This window comes from Mytilus californianus, unplaced genomic scaffold (assembly GCF_021869535.1).
Source record: "Mytilus californianus isolate M0D057914Y unplaced genomic scaffold, xbMytCali1.0.p SCAF_1, whole genome shotgun sequence".
In the NCBI taxonomy this organism is placed as follows: domain Eukaryota; kingdom Metazoa; phylum Mollusca; class Bivalvia; order Mytilida; family Mytilidae; genus Mytilus; species Mytilus californianus.
In genome coordinates, this window is record NW_026262581.1 from 134,277,459 (window position 1) to 134,295,388 (window position 17,930).

The following is a 17,930-nucleotide window of genomic DNA, read 5'->3' on the forward strand; positions in this document are numbered from 1 at the left end:
ATTGCAAAATTTTTTAGTTTCCATTCTGTAACTGAAGTTTTCCCCAGCCAAACATTGTGAAACCTATACACAATATTCATTCCAACAAAACTCAGTAAAGATCAAGTACATTTTTTTTGTTTCAGTTCTCTAACTTGAGTTTGCCTCAACCAAATGTTATGAAACTTATACACAATGCTAATTACTACATAATACAGATTACGTACGAAATAAGTTGGCAACACTTTTACCATTCTAGAGTTATGTCCCATTATAAACATAAAAATTGCTGAATTTTTTAGTTTGTCTCATCCAAATGTTGTAAAACTTATACACAACCGTTCTAGAGTTATGCATCATTACAAATAGAAAAATTGCTGAATTTTTAGTTTCTGTTCTCTACTTAAGTTAGCCTCAACCAAATGTTATGAGACTTACACACAATGCTTATTACCACAAAACTCAGATCAAGTTCAAATTTGGGTAGTGTCACTTTTACCGTTCTTCAGTTATGTCCCTTTATAACTATATGATATGCAAGCGGGGGCATCATCTGTGTCCACATGTGGACACTATCCACATTTATTTTTTACAAAAAAATCCATATGAAAGATTTGACACTATATTTTTAATTCTATTATAAAATAGATTAAGTTAGCACTATGGTAAATTTAAATGGGTAATTATGGTTGCCAACTCCATTGGAAATTTGAATTGAGATTATGACCATATCTTGAGGGAAAGAATTTTTGGGGGAAAAAAGGGGGGGGGGGATAAAAAGAAATTGTGGGGGGTCAATTTTTTCTCATTTCAGATTTCAGAAATTAAAAAGAATTATTCTTCAAATATTATTTTTTTTTCAAATTTCAAATATTGAAAAATTTCAAGAAGTAATCTTTAATTGCACAGTATGGCACATTAGATTTGTAAAATCTTTGATCACATTTATTTATTTGTTATGCTGAATCTAACAGTGTATTTAGATTTTTAATTTTGGGTCCAGTTTTCAATATAGTCTACATTAAGGTCCAAAGGGTCCAAAATTAAACTTTGTTTGATTTTAGCAAAAATTGAATATATGAGGTTCTTTGATATGCTGAATCTAAACATGTATTTAGATTTTTGATTTTTGGCCCAGTTTTCAAGTTGGTCCAAATTGGGGTCCAAAATTAAACTTTGTTTGATTTCAACAAAAATTGAATAGATGGGGTTCTTTGATATGCTGAATCTAACCGTGTATTTAGATTTTTTATTTGTGGACCCCGTTATCAAATTGGTTCATATTGAGGTCAAAAGGGTCCAAAATTAAACTTTGTTTGATTTCATCTAAAATTGAATTATTGGGGCTCTTTGATATTCCAAATCTAACCGTGTATTTAGATTATTAATTTTGAGTCCTGTTTTTTAAATTGGTCTACATTAAGGTCCAAAGGGTCCAAAATTAAACTTAGTTTGATTTTAACAAAAATTGAATTCTTGGGGTTCTTTGATATGCTGAATCTAAACATGTGTTTAGATTTTTGATTATGGGCCCAGTTTTCAAGTTGGTCCAAGATAGGGTCCAGTATTTAAACTTTGTTTGATTTCAACAAAAATTGAATATATGGGGTTCTTTGATATGCTGAATCTAAACATGTATTTAGATTTTTGATTATGGGCCCAGTTTTCAAGTTGGTCCAAATTGGGGTCCAAAATTAAACTTTGTTTGATTTCAACAAAAATTGAATATATGAGGTTCTTTGATATGCTGAATCTAACCATGTATTTAGATTTTTTATTTGTAGGCCCCGCTATCAAATTGGTTCATATTGAGGTCAAAAGGGTCCAAAATTAAACTTTGTTTGATTTCATCAAAAATTGAATTATTGGGGTTCTTTGATATGCCAAATCAAACCGTGTTTTTAGATGTTTAATTTGGGTCCAGTTTTTTAAATTGGTCTTCATTGAGGTCCAAAGGGTCCAATATTAAACTTTAGTTTGATTTTAGCAAAAATTGAATTCTTGGGGTTCTTTGATATGCTGAATCTAAACATGTGTTTAGATTTTTGATTATGGGCCCAGTTTCAAGTTTGTCCAAGTTGGGGTCCAAAATTAAACTTTGTTTGATTTTAACAAAAATTGAATATATGGGGTTCTTTGATATGCTGAATCTAACCATGTATTTTGATTTTGGACATTGGACCATAATAGGTAAATTAAAAAAAATCAAGTTCTTAGACCACATTCTTTCTGTGTCAGAAACCTATGCTGTGTCAAATATTTAATAACAATCCAAATTCAGAGCTGTATCAAGCTTGAATGTTGTGTCCATACTTGCCCCAACTGTTCAGGGTTCGACCTCTGCGGTCGTATCAAGCTGCGCCCCAGCGAAGCATTTTATTTTTAGATGTATATTTCTAATTGCCAAGATCACTGGACCTTAGTTTTATGGTTCTGTGATGAATGTTTAAAAATCATATGAGAGACAGGGATGCATGTACATTCTTGGTTTTAATTCCATTTTATGCTATTTAAAAAGAAACAAAAATCAGCCTTGGAATTTTTTTTTCCATGTTATTACATATTATATTCAAATTCAGATGAAGAGACATTTATTAAAATACTTTTTCAGTGGATTAGAGGCAATGATACAACAGGCAAGAGAATGGGAATCCTCTGGAGAATATGCCAGAGCAGTGGAGTGTTACATGAAGGTCACTCCCAAACTCACCAGTGATTTAACTGTCATGGAAAAATGTTGGATGAAGGTTAAATTTCTTACTTTTATCTTAACTTGTTGGCCTTCAGTATTGTCTAAACTTTTTATAAAAACTTATTCATCTTTATCTAGAGTGGTTAAATGTAATTACCTGGTATTTTGGAATTTATTGTCGATGAACTGTTATACTTCTATCTTGTATATGTTGCTTTAGGTTATTTGATGGTATCTTATGGACTGAAATAAGTAAAACATTGAAACTATGTGAAAATTCTTTTCTAATTTTAAAGATCTGATTTTGCAAGGGAGGTAATTTATATAGAAATGTGTTCAACATGAGGCATTAATTAATGTACTTCAAATCAGTTAGCGTTTAGTCTATTTTGTAAATTATCTAGAAAAAAAAACACCTAACCTGATTTACTTTCTACTACCTGAAAGTAATTGATCATTAAAAAATTCTTTAAAAATAAAACGAAACCTAATTTTAGAAAAAAATATGATAATAAAAATAAGTACTGTATTAAAACTTATGTTTGATAATTAGATTTTGAAAATATATACATTTTAGTTTCAGAAAGAACTAGGAAAATTTATTGTATATTAATTGAAGTGTGATTTGAATCCATTAAGAAATGTTCATTTTGACTTCTGTTTCAAACTTCATTACTTTTATAGTAGAATAAGCATTTGGTATAATTATTCTTTTCTAAATAGATTTTATATCTTTTTCAGGCTGCAGAAATATCTATAAAATTCCTTGGAAATGAAAGAGCACAAGCTGTTGTAGAAACTGTTGCTCCTAGAATGGGAGAACATAGAAAGTTTAGCCAGGTAATGGCTGGATTCATTTGAATTTCATCATTATAGAGATATTATCAATGCTTTATTTAGAGTGTTAATAGATTGTTGTCTATACTTAGTACAGAAATATCATTCATTTTAAAGAAAATTAAGAATGCATTATTATTACAATAATTCTAATAAGTTTCTTCAGAGAATAATTATCTGTGTGTGTTTTTTTAGTTATGTTTTACTTTATTATTATACACCATTTTAGGCAGCGGAGTTATACCTTTCAGTTGACCTGATTAAAGAGGCTATAGACATGTTTATAGCTGGAGAAGAATGGAACAAGGCAAAAAAGGTTGCAAAGGAATTAGAACCAAGGTAATTGTATTATCATTTCTTAACAAAGTGGTGCCTGTACAAATATTTACTTAGATTGTCACATGGCAGTTATTAAGTTTTTTGCTACATGATTTTCCTCCAAAAGTAAACTGCAGCTTTTAATGTGTAAACAAAAGTTATATGGAAAGAAGATATGTTAAAAAAACAATGTACTTATGATGCATGATTATGGATAGCTGTAATAAACACAATTTTTTTCTTGTAAAAACTAATTTAAAAAATGTTGTGTAATCAATGTATAATGGTTTGAACAGATAAGTCTGATATCTAAATAAAGTAAAAGTTTCAATTCTTTTTCAGACTGTCAATTAATGAATGATTAAACCTGCCAAAATACAGCAAAAAATTGTATTACTTTTTATTACGTAAATTTTCCACTTGTGCAGCGTCCTAATACATGTACTGGTTACATCTTTGTATTAAATCTACAGTTTTAAATGGTTTTGAATTAGAGGTATAAAAAATGGTTTTTTTTTTTGCATTCTAAACCATGATAATTTTTCTGCTGTGAAACCATTTTAAAACTTGACCTTTGTGTGTCTGATTTGTATATTTTAACACTAACATAAGTAGGCAATATGTTAAACTTGCATGCCATATGTTTCTACACTGCCATTCTGTTTTGATCAATGAGTGTAATGGCCATGTTTAATGTAGCAGCAACATATATAAAAGGTGTAACACCACTAATTCGGCCCGGCCAGAAAGCACATACCAGAAAGTAGTACATATTAAACACAAAATAGTTCCTACGCATGAGTGTAACTTTCAAAATATGTAGAATATTTAGGTATTGTTGGTATCAAATGAAAGCTGAATGACTGGTGATCATTGTAGAACACTTTTTGACTTATAATTTTGAATATTAAAAAAACTGCACCAAATTTTATAAAGAGGGTACTTTTTGCCTGTATGTCAGATCTGAAGTACCTGTTTTGGTACATCCGAAGTTCCGGGAACCAGTTCTTTCTTATATGCCATTAAAGGTATGTTGATTTTTCCAGTGCAAGACACAATAAAGTGTTGCTTTGACATGCAATGATTGTCACTTTATTTGAACTTGAAACAAAAGAGCTGTGTCTGCTTGAAATTGAGGAATTTAACATAGAAAGCAATGGGGCCATGAATTAGTGGTGTACTTCCTAAAGATTGATTGTTTAATTACAGATTAGAACAGTATGTTGATGAAAGATACAAGAACCAATTGAAGGATCAAGGAAAAGCTGATGTGGTCAGTTTAATAATACCAAGTTAATCTATATTGCTTAATCATTAAGATGAAACATAGCCAATATACTAGAAATGTGAAATGTTAATGAATGTCTTTTTAGTATTGTAGTAACAATGTGAGATATGTAAACTAGAAATTGTATTATTATTTATTACAGTAACATTCAGCATCATGTAGGCTGAATAAAAAAACCTTTGAGCAATTTCAAATTATTAAAAACCAGCAAAGGCAAAACCCAAAACGAGAATAAATTGTTAAGAGATCTGTTTAATATTGATTTTCTGTTACAGCTTGCTAATGTAGATGTCGTTGGTGCATTAGATATGTATGTGGAGAAAGGTGAATGGGAGAAATGTCTGGAGACAGCTGCTAAGCAGGTAATATAAGGGGAAATAATTTAGGAAATTTTTAGGATCAAGGGGGAAAATAACATTAAGGCCAGAATGTGTGGTAGGTTAATTGTTAAGATAACATTAGAATAGATGAGCATAGGATAATAGTCATGAAGAAAAGTCTAACAGATAAACAAGTTAATCAGATATTTAGTTGGTCTTTTGCCAGGGGAAAACTTTATCAAACTTATTGAAAATGATAACAACTTCAAAATTTTTAACCATATTACTGTTGAAGAAGATTCCTTAATATCACCATGATATAATCAGTTTTATTCATATGCTGTCAGACTACTGTCAATTTTTATTAGATTCTGTTTGATAAATTTTATGAAGTTTCAACTGAAGTCATGACATTGTTTTTTAATTTGATTCTGGTGTTTTACCAATTCCATGTCTATTATAGCACAGATGCTTTAAAAAGGTTTTTCAGCAATTTTATACACTGACATTTTGATAATACCTTAATAATTCTTGCCTTTATGTGTTTTAACTACTGATTTATAACATTTGTAGAATACCAAAGTTCTACACAAATATGCTGCTCTGTATGCCACTCACTTGATAAAGAATGGAGATAGTAGACAGGCTCTGGATGTGTATGTACGATATGGAGCTCCACCATTCCAACAGGTATGGTCATGTAATATTGTGACTAAGTCCATCATTCAACCAAACACAGCAAAATAGTACTGTTCTAGTTAATAGATTTATAAGTATTCAGATTTTTTTCAAATGGTCATACCTATTACTATGTTTTCTTAGATTAGGAACAGAACACAGTACTCGAAAATATAAGGCAACGACATCACACAACAATGCAGCAATGTCCATCCATGTTAATTATAATTTATCAATGACATGTCAGAGAAGTTATTTATAAAAAAGAACAACTATCACAATGTTTAATGTGCGAAAAAAAAAAGTTTTTCATATTCACAAAGAAACATATTGTTAAGACAAATAGCTGTTAAAAAGAATAATGGCATTTTATTTTTTGATACTGACTTCATCAGCTTGAATATCAGCTGGCCCCTACTAGGTGCGCTTGATGTTCTTGCTGATAAAGTCTGTACCAAAATCAGATGTGCCATTATTCTATTATGATTTGTCAATAGGCAATGTTTGTTTGTCTCACTCAGATTCACTTTACTTACACCTGATCACAGGAAAAATAGAATAACAATCTTACAATTTGTAAATGCCACTTCTTTTTTAATTTTTTTTTAATCTTAAAATTTAAGTTATTGGACATAAAATAAATATTTGTGAACTTATGCAAATAAATTTTATTTTAAAACAAGGAATACATAATTCTTTTCATTAGACTGTCATATTTTCCTTATTTTCAGAATTTCAACATATACAAGAGGATATTTAGTGACATTATAAATTCCAGAGATTTAAACCGGCCAGAAGCTTACAAAATTTGGGCAGATCTTAGAGATGTGATGTTTGATCTGGTATGCTCTTATTTTATTATAAAATTACCTTTATTACTTAGAAATATTTTTGATTATAATACAAAATGCAATAAAGAAATGTCTTCAAACAACATAATATACATTTGATTTACCAGATAATGTACATGAATGTATGGAAATAGTTTCTTGCCTTATGTCAGTGATTTACTGTAGTTTTCCTCCAAAGATTTGGTTTTCTTATACCAATAAAAAAAGTACTGTCATGAGTTATACAAATGGACTACATCTTGGTTGAATAGTCAATCATTACTTTTTGATAACTCATTTGATGAATAATAGAATCACTTGATAGTTTTTGAAAAACTTGATTATTATACCCCGTCTTTAAAAAAAGGGGGGTATACTGTTTTACCTCTGTCTGTCCATCCGTCCGTCAGTCCATCCATCCATCCGTCAGTCCATCCTTCCATCCATCCGTCAGTCCGTTCGTTCCATAAATATTTTTCGTTGCATCTTTCTCAGGAACTACACTACAAGGATTTCCTAAATTTGGTTTCAGGGTTTATATAAGTCAGCTACACTGTGTGATGTGTTTTCAGATTCATCACTCAACAACTTCCTGTTTACCGAACACTTGTATCATTTTACACATGAAAGCCAAGTTGGAAAATTTTCGTCACATTTTTCTCAGGAACTACACTACAAGGATTTCTGAAATTTGGTTTCAGGGTTTATATAAGTCAGCTTTACTGTCTGATGCGTTTCCAGATTCATCACTCAACAACTTCCTGTTTACCGTCAAGTACTTGAGGTGGGGGTATCATCAGTGAGCTGTAGCTTGCAGTTTCACTTGTATTGAAAAGATTTTGTATAGTGTTAAAACATATCTGAGGCAGGTGCTAAACCCAGACCATAATATATTCTGATTTCTTATTTCAGTGTGAAAACATGTCCAAGTCAGGTGATGCTAACTCACCATCTCATCAGGAGTTTCAGACCATGTTACTCATAGCACATTATTACGCTAACAGATCAGCAGCAATGGCCCAAAAATCTCTTGACTCTATTGCTGCTAAATTATCCGTCTCTCTACTCAGACATACAGATGTTATACCAGCAGACAAGGCTTTCTTTGAGGCAGGAATGATGGCAAGAGTAAGTTCTCAAAAAGTTTTTGTATTTATAAACTATTGGGTGGAATAGCAGGAATTATTATACTTTCTTTACGATTTTTTTTTTTTTTTAATTAAATTTCTTTATTCTAGCATAGAATTAACATAAATTACTTTAGGAAAAGCCTTTCATTACCTGATGGTCAGTACAGCTGTTGTTAATAGTAAAGGTTATATTGTGGATAATATAATGTAATATCTATGTTATATTTCAGGCACTAGGTTGGGAGAATATGGCATTTGTGTTCCTGAACAGATACCTAGATATATCAGAGGTACAGTCAACTTTTATTTTTATTTTTTATGTACAAAAGTATTCTTTTAATAGTTAAACAACAGTTTAATTCAAACGAAAAGTGAATAAGAAAAATTCAAATGAAAAGAAAATGAGTATATACTGCAGGTGAATTGTGGGATGCTGAACTATTATGTATACTATAGATTTAAACATAAGACATCCTCAGGAATGCACAATGAATTATACTATAGTCATTTGTGTGGAAGACTGTATGATAAATAATTTAAATAGAATTAAGTAGTATGTAGAATCTTTTGATTGTTCATTAGAATTTGTTCTGCCTCTTTGAGTAAATGGAATAGTTTGAACAAATTTAAGTTTGTAACAATCTATGTACACAAATCATCCACCCATTTTTTTTATTTTTGTTGTTACTGTGACTTGACTGTTAGTATTGCTCTCCACCTATTGCAACTTATTCAAAATTCTGACCAAATTGCAATTTGTTTTATACAGCCAAACTGTTCAACTGGTCTGAAATTTGAACAAACTGCTGTTGAAAACCACAGTCAAGTTGTGGAAGTGCAAGGTGATAAAATAAAGCATACTTACAATCTTATAAGACTTTAAGACTTTAATTCCACTTCAATGTTATTATGAAAAATCAGTCTAACAAGTTATATAGAAATTTTATTGTTATTTTCATGCTAAAAGTGATAGGTAGTAATTTTGAATTGCTATAAAAATGTCCAAATAAGCTTTCATACAATTTTTCTTTTGAAAAGTCTTCTACATTCATAAGAATCAGACATCATTTGAATTAAAACATCTTATATTCAGTAAAACATGTGAAATTACAATACGTTGTTAATAAGTTTCCATGGGAGATAACCTAAAACATTATTCTTTTGAATATAGAAGACTTTTCGAAAGAACAATTGATTATCTCCCATGGAATTTTCCTAAAAATGTATTGTAATTTCACACATATTTTACTGCAGTTTGTTTTCTGACCAGTTGAACAGTTTGTTTTTATAAAACAAATTGCAATTTGGTCAGAATTTTGAATAAGTTGCAATAGGTGGAGAGCAACACTTACAGTTAAGTCACAGTAAGATTAATTTTTCATTTGTGTAATTGCAGAATATTTCATATACAAAAAAAAAAAATAATAAGTCTAAATAATTAATGTAATTGAAGAACACTGAGAATTGAAGAGTAAAGTAAGTTTTACTAAATGTTTAATTACAGGCTATAGAAGAAGGGTCGTTAGATATGTTGGACCACAGTGATTTCCAGGATACAGATATACCATTTGAAATTCCACTACCAGAGAAAGCTCATCTCACGGTATATTTCTTTCATAAACAGTTATTCTATATGATTTACTTCATATGTTACTTAAAGTCTTTCTATATGATCATATGTTACTTAAAGTCTTTCTATATGATAACATATTTTCTGTATTGTATTTTGAAATACAATCCCATCTGTTTGATTTTTCTATTATCTCTTATATTTCACCATTTGAAATAATGAAACTTTATGACGAAAATTTATTCAAATATTAAACACTTATTCTATATATGTAAAACTTCATATGTATATTGATATGTAGAAATGAATAAAATAATGTTTATATAAGTTAGTACCAGAGAAAATCTGTCATTGAACCACATGTATGATGACCCCTGAAAGTCCATGAAAAGTATTAGATTAGCCATATTATATGTTTTCTTTATTCAGAGTCAGCAGCATGAGGAGGTAAAAGAATGGGTCCTTGCTGTTTCCATGGATCAGAAAGTTGAACAGATATTGCCAAGGGATGAAAGAAACTGTTACGAGGCATCCCTTGCAGCTCCAGATACTGGCATTAAGTCATTACCATGTGTCATTACAGGTTAGTATGCACATTTAAAAAGTTGATACTAAATAGGTTACTACCATAGGCCCAAAGATTTTTGGTTGTGTCCCTTTAAGCTTACTGATACTGGCAGTGGAGGTTTTATGGCAGATTTTTAATGTCGTATAATAAGATGTGGTAATATTACCAATGAGACTATTGTCCTCAATATGGATGTTATATTTGCCGCTGAACATTAAGCATTCATCAATCATTCAAATTTTATTATTGAATAAAGGTTCACTTTGCTATTGAATTTACAATTTTGTTTTTTACCACCCAAAATTTTCATCAGTTTTGACCTTTCATGCATTAATCTAAGGGAATAACTTTTTAAACTTTTCACTTTGTACTTTTAGGTTATCCAGTACTAAGAAACCAGATGGATTTCAAAACACCAGGACATGTAGCAAACAAAGATGATTGGAATAAATTTCTTATGGCAACAAAGGTAACATATTTATAGTGTACTAAAATTCAACATTTGACAGATTTCGTTATCTTCTTTTTTAAGAAAGGTTAGTTGGTCTGTTTATGTTGTGATATCATAATGTGTTATAGAGTTGGAAAAAAAGAAATGCATATAAACTATTTTTATATATGAAAAAGTATAGAATAGAGAATGGAAACGGGAATGTGTCAGAGACAACAACCCAACCAAATAAACTCATCATAGCTAAAGAGCATAAAAGAGTCTGAGGCCACCAATGGGTCTTCAATGCAGTGAGAAAATTCCGCACCTGGAGGTGGGCTTCAGCTGTCCCCTCAACAATAATATATACTAATTCAGTGAAATGGACGTCGCACTAAACTCAGAAACATACAAATGAACCAAAATTGAAAAAAAAACACACAAGACTAAGAACGGCTAGAATTTGTTTTACTCAAAATAAATGTTTTTTTTTTTTTATATTTCTGCATTTGTCTTTTGTGAAATTGATTTACACCTGCAAAACTTACTCCATCAAAAGCTTGAGGAAAAAAAAATCTGTTTTAAATCAGGTTTTGAACTGTACATTGATCATGTAATATTATGATGTCATGTTATGTTATAGGTTTCCCACAGTACAGAACTACAGGATGTGTTGAAGTTTATTGGAGCATGGTGTGGTGCTACACCTAATCCTAGTTATTCCTTCCAATAGACAGACAATAGACATTTTGTTAACTGGTTGTGATGATTAAATTATTTGTTATCAGTGTTGTATGTTAAGAACTTTCCGTCCATCTTTAAACAATTAAATACATTCTTATGATACATATATATGTGATATGGTTATGCTATTAAACAAAATTTATGTGAATGTTCTTGGTTTTTTAAATTACATTTTTACTTGTGTTTGTACTTCTTAAATGTATTCTTTTGTGTGCACTTAACATTGGTTTAATCCCACCACATTTTGTGCCAGTACTAAGTCTGGCTATCTGGACCATGTTTTTTTATTGTTTGTTTTGTATTCATGTCCATTTTTTAGAAGGATTCTGTTGTTGGTGGTTGATGTGGTCAGTTTTTTCTCCTACTTCTATTTTGATGTATTTTACATAAAAAGGAAATTGTTCATGCACTGCCTACAATAGCCAGGGCATTATAATTTCCAGTCTGTGTGTCTTGTCATCTATTCCTCAATCCTCAAACATGGAAATGTGATAGCTTGAATTGGGCATGGTGTAGCATGAACATATCTATGCCAGATTAATGTAAAAAATCTTGAGCATTATAAAAACCTGGCTGAACATAACATGTTCCTTCTGTATTCAAACATTAGTTTCATAATAACAAAACAATATTGGGCTGTTGAATATCAATTGCTGACATATTTTTAGAATTGATGTAAACAGCCTTGCAGTGCCTTAAGAACTAAACATGGCTGGTCTGAAGTCTGTTTGAACTGCCTTGGTGGTCTGGTGGAAGTATGCTCACCTTGAGAACCTGAGGTCGTAGGTTAGATCCCCAGCAGTGTGAAACCAAAGACTTTAAAAATTGATATTTGCTGCTTATCTGCTAGGCGCTTATGATTAAAGAGCCAGAGGAAGGATGGGTCATCTTAGAGTCAGATTAATGTATCCTGGTAGTGTGACATGTCTAGAGAACTTGCACATTTAAAATCTGGCTCAGTGTGTTCGTCAAATACAAAGCAAGGTTCATATTCATATTGCTATAATATGTTTCGTCCTGAATTTGCAATAAACTGGACGTTAAACAGCCATCCATCATCTGAAGACAAAGTTTGTCAAGACAGATGTCCATGATGTAGCATTAGAACTGTAAAACAAATAAAAAGCCTACAAGTCAGATAAAGGTAGAACACTCTGCTGTTGCATGCTAAAACAGATACATTCAACAGATATAATCAAATATTTGCATAAAAGTTCACAAAATGTACCTACTATGTAACATGTAACATACAATAAACTTATAGATTGCAGGGGCGGATTCAGGCGGGGGCATGTGCCCCCCCCCCCCCCCCCCCCCCCAAAAAAAAAATTTGCAAAGCATGGGTTGTCCTCAGCTTAATAAAGAATATTTCGATAATTTTACCTCAAAAAAATTTTAGTTTGTGCCCCCCCCTAACCTAAAACCCTGGATTGGGTATAAAGCAAAGATCCCTGACACTTCTGACACAATAACATGGAGGTGGGCAGGGTATTGAAAAATCCTTTCACCTACTGGTCATTATCCTTTCTATTCTTATCAAAGAAACAAAATGTTAATCTCATAACAGACCATTCTAGTTAAATGGACACTACATATCTTACTTTTGTGTTAAAAGGCCATCAAACAATGTAAAATTAAAACTAAAGACTCCCAGGAGCCTGAATCACTCCCTAGATTTATGTTCACCCTAATAGCAAAAATAAAAGCTATTCACACAAAACATAAATTATCTGACAGTCTTAAGTTTCAATTAGTTCAGTAGTTCTTGAGAAAAGGATCTTTGAAAATCTCATCACTTCTTGAAAAAGAAAAAAGTATAATATCCCATACAGTTTCAATGTAAAAAAACATTACCTCAGCTGGTGGCATTTTCAATTATCTGATCGGATCTGCAACACTGGTTAGTGATCTTCATAGAACATATCTGGTAAGTTTCATTTTCAATTGCTTCAGTGGTTCTTGAGATGGTCTTTGAAAATCAGATCATTTGGATCTCTTACTTGGCCCCTGAAGCCATATACACCTTTCATCAAGACCAAAGTAACAATACTTGGCAAGTAACATTTTCAGTGTTGTTTTGTTTTCATGTCATTTTAGCTGTACTTGAGTTTTGTCGATGTCATTAGTCCACGATGTCATTGCCAAAAAAAACAGGTTTCTGAGAGTAACCCCTAACAAGGTATAAGGTCAAAGATCAAGGTCAACTTTTAAAATTTGATGTTCATTCCGTTTGAAGAAATTTAAAAGGCTAGCTATCTAAAATGGTTATTAGTTACCTGAGTGTGCCACTAAACCTTTAAAATAACTAATTTGTTCAACAATTTTTTTGTTGTGGGTGTTTGAGATGGAGATATTCAAACCCTAAACCATGTAAACGTCTACATAAAAGCAAGCAATGAGAAAATTTGGTAAAAAGGAGATTAAAGGATAATCAAAACACAAAATATTCAGCGCATGTGTGAACATAGTACACGATATACACTTCTATACTAAACATCACATGAAATAATACGATGCAGGACGCGTCCATACTGTCACGTCGTCCATAGGATGTATCGTCCATACCTTAAAAAGATGTATCGGCCATATGACAACATCGTCCATACTGCCACGTCGGCCATAAGATGAATCGTCCATACCTTGAATAGATGTATCGTCCATAGGACGACATCGTCCATACTTTGTGAAGACGCGTTGTCCATGGTTTTTTTTCGGAAATACATTTTATTTATAACGTATTGTCATATATACATGTAGATGGTTAGGGGACGACCATTTGATATTCTGTGGGGGGGGGGCAAGAGGATTTTGAAAATAAATAACTCAGCCTTGATAATAACAAAAATGAATGGTTTGTTCTGTGGTAGTTTGAAAATAAATAACCTGACTTACAATGTATTGAAAATAACTTGGCAGGTCTTTTAAGCCATTTTATAAATGCTATTCTGAAGTATGAGATGGCACCAGATTCTTCCAAAATTCGTCTTTTTTCATATTTTTTTCGGGAAAAACTTCCCAAATCTTTTTATAATATAAATATTAATGTATTTGAAATGTTTGAAAATGGGTTTCGTTTCACTTGAGGTATATTGTCTCGTGAACATTTACCTCACTTTTATTACAGGGCCGTAACTACATTGAGGCAAATGCCTCATGTTGGAAATTTCAAAACAAAAGCTTGTCTTCATATCAAATTGTTTTCACGGCAAGTGTCTTGCAAGAAGCAAGTTCTGTTCACCCTCTAACGTAGCCCCGGTTTTTTGAGATCCATGTTTCTCATTTATTTTTTATTTTTCAGTGTTGATTGTCTATAATGTTTGTCGTTTTGTGTTTTACCTGTTCCCGGGTTTGTCTTTTGTTCATTGATTGCCCTTCTTTATGACTATTCTCTTAGTGTTGCATTCTATTTGTAATTAAGTAATGTTTTAAACTTGAGTTTTATTATATTTAAGGACCTTTTGTCTATTGCAAACTACTTTAAATTGTATCCCAGTTAGGAACTACATCAAGTTGTAATTGAAATGTGTTATAAAAACTGACTTGACATAGTTATATCAATGATAATCAGCCCCCTCCTAACTTAATTTGAAAAAAAATATAATTGACAGGCATAAAAGGTTTTTCTGCAAACTGAAACATATTTTGCTTTGTCCTACATATTGGTCTTTTAATGTTGTCCCTAAAAACTAAAAGTCTTACACTGAATCTATATATTTTGCTTTATGACCAGAATATTGTCAAAAAAATTAAAACAGAACTTGCGTTTCAGATTAAGAAAGGGTCTGGGAAACGCCCATAATGCATGATTTTGCGCCATTTTTTCTATAGCTTCTTGGGGCCTTCAGCGAACCCCAGACTCTTCGCTGATTTTTTTTTGCCTCGCTCCGCTCGGCGAAAATGTTTGACAACTTTTAAAAGAGGCTAGTTACAGCCCAGCTTTAATACCTTGTACGTATGCAATATATGCAGTTTGCAATTCAGAATATTAACTTCCAGAGGAGGAGGATTAATTCTGATTGACTTAATTGACTATGTTATTTATTTAAGAATTTAAAAATTGTATGTTTTCAAATATTATAAGTATAATTGTGAAAATAGATAATCAGTCCCTTGTTTTAATGAAAATGAAAAATCATGCATCAACAGTGCAGAAAATAAATAATAAGTCCTTTCGGTCCACAAAAATAAATAACCCATCCAAAACAAATCCTCCTGCCCGCACCCCCCCCCCCCCCCCCCAGAATATCAAATGGTCGTCCCCTTATTATAACTTGTAAATGTATTATGTTGTATTTACATTATTTGTCATTTTTATGTTTTTCGGTCTATGCGTCCGTTCGTTCGTTCGTCCGTCCGTCCGTCTGTTCTGCTTCAGGTTAAAGTTTTTTGTCAAGGTAGTTTTTGATGTAGTTAAAGTCCAATCAACTTGAGACTTAGTACACATGTTCCCTATGATATGATCTTTCTAATTTTATTGCCAAATTAGAGTTTGAACCCAATTTTACGGTCCACTGAACATAGAAAATGACACTGTCCCGCTTCAGGTTAAAGTTTTTGGTCAAGGTAGTTTTTGATGAAGTTGAAGTCCAATCAACTTGAAACTGAGTACACATGTTCCCTATGATATGATCTTTCTAATTTCAATGCCAGATTAGAGTTTTGACCCCATTTTCACGGTCCCCTGAACATAGAAAATGTTAGCGCGAGTGGGGCACCCGTGTACTATGGACACATTCCTGTTTTATATGTTATACACTTGGAATACACATTATATATATCCTTTGGACGACGAGTAAGTATGGCCGTCGCGTCTCGAAAGCAAAAAAAAAATATCATGAGTATAAACAACTGAGTTGATAAATTCGGGGTAGTGAGTTCATCTCCAGTTGTAGATGAGAACCCTGCTCGACTTTCGAGTAGAGTCGGTTTTTTTTTACTGCTATTTGTATTTCTTTCGACTATTTTATTTGTTATTTACCCTTTGATATTGTTTTTTTTTCTTTCTTTTTTTTACTGGAGTTCGGATTTCTTTTGACTATTTTATTTGTTATTTACCTTTTGATATTGTATTCCTTTTTTTAATACAAATCGTCGTGTGAATATTATAGTGTTATAAAATATGTCCACTTTTGATAAAAATGGCCTATCTCCCTATACAACTATACTATGCCTCAGTGGTTCTTGAGAAGGTCTTTGAAAATCAGATCATTTGGATCTCTTATTTGGCCCCTGAAGCCATATACGACTTTCATCAAGACCAAAGTAACAATACTTGGCAAGTAACATTTTCAGTGTTGTTTTGTTTTCATGTCATGTTAGCTGTACTTGAGCTTTGTCGATTTCATTAGTCCACGATGCCATTGCAAAAGACCCAGTTACTGAGAGTAACCCTTAACAAGGTATAAGGTCAAAAATCAAGGTAAACTTTAAAATTTGACCTTGAGGCATGCTCATTCCGTTTGAAGGAATTTAAAAAGCTAGCAATCTAAAATAGTATTAAGTTACCCGATTGTGCCAATAAACCTTTAAAATAATTAATTTGTTGTAGGTGTTTGACTCTGCGAGTTTTTGTCAGAACTACGCTGTTCTATCTCCACACTCCCATTGGATTATTATGGCTTATTCGTACAGTTAGTTCATAGACAAATATTTTTATAGTGTTGTATCTCCACAATTTCTCATGTATTTTTGCAGTTATTAAAATTATCTTAGTAGTACTATCTGTGATATTTTTGATTTCACAAATCTGGTAAATAAACCAACTTGTTTCACAAAACATGCTCCTGCTACCTTAAATGATGTTATTCTTACAAACCAAACAACTTATTGTCAAAACATTTTAAATTTCAACTGTGGTTTGATTGATGTACATAACATTATTTCCACTCAAATTAAGGGCAAACTACCAAAAATAAATAAAGGTTTCATAAATTACAGAAGTTTCAAACACTTTGACCAGGAACATTTTTTGACAGATTTAAATGGAAAAAACTGAACTGCTATAATAGAAGAATCAGCAGATGTTAATACAGCATATGACACATTTGAGACAAATTTCATGGAGGTTATAGACAAACATATACCTATGAAAAAAAAATAAAGCCATCAACAAACCAGCCCCATTCATGAATCAAACTTTACGAAGGGAAATATATAAAAAAAGAATGGCATATAACAAATATCAAAACTATAAAAATAAAACAAATTGGGAATCATACAGAAAACAAAGAAATTTGGTTAATAAAATTAAAAAGAAATCCATCAGAAACTATTTCATGGAAATTTGTGTAGGAGGACCAAACAGCAAAGATTTTTGGCCAACAATCAAGCCCTTCTTAACTAACAAAGGTTCACATTTTTCAAAAGATCTAATACTATGTGAAGACAATAAAATAATTAATGATGAAAATGAAGTTGCTGAACTATTTAATAACTTTTTTATAAATGTTGCCAGAGATATCGGCTCAAAAGATACTATCATCGATGAACACCATCCCAGTATTAAAGTTATAAAAGAAAACAAACCAGAAAAAGAAGAACTATGTT

At 31.7% G+C, this 17,930-nt stretch overlaps 1 protein-coding gene across 1 annotated transcript in view; it reads left to right on the forward strand.

The window, feature by feature from the left end:
• The window catches only part of LOC127735126 (intraflagellar transport protein 172 homolog), a 44,678-nt gene extending 33,146 nt beyond the window's left edge, over positions 1–11,532 (forward strand). Inside the window, exons 35-47 of the mRNA XM_052245207.1 lie at positions 2,591–2,726; positions 3,413–3,511; positions 3,738–3,847; positions 5,036–5,099; positions 5,390–5,476; positions 6,008–6,124; positions 6,844–6,954; positions 7,855–8,070; positions 8,303–8,362; positions 9,577–9,675; positions 10,072–10,225; positions 10,588–10,679; positions 11,284–11,532. Of these exons, the coding sequence (XP_052101167.1) occupies positions 2,591–2,726; positions 3,413–3,511; positions 3,738–3,847; positions 5,036–5,099; positions 5,390–5,476; positions 6,008–6,124; positions 6,844–6,954; positions 7,855–8,070; positions 8,303–8,362; positions 9,577–9,675; positions 10,072–10,225; positions 10,588–10,679; positions 11,284–11,373 (1,435 nt within the window). The 3' untranslated portion in view covers positions 11,374–11,532. The remainder of the gene's footprint in view (positions 1–2,590; positions 2,727–3,412; positions 3,512–3,737; positions 3,848–5,035; positions 5,100–5,389; positions 5,477–6,007; positions 6,125–6,843; positions 6,955–7,854; positions 8,071–8,302; positions 8,363–9,576; positions 9,676–10,071; positions 10,226–10,587; positions 10,680–11,283) is intronic.
• The last annotated feature ends 6,398 nt before the right edge of the window (positions 11,533–17,930 follow it).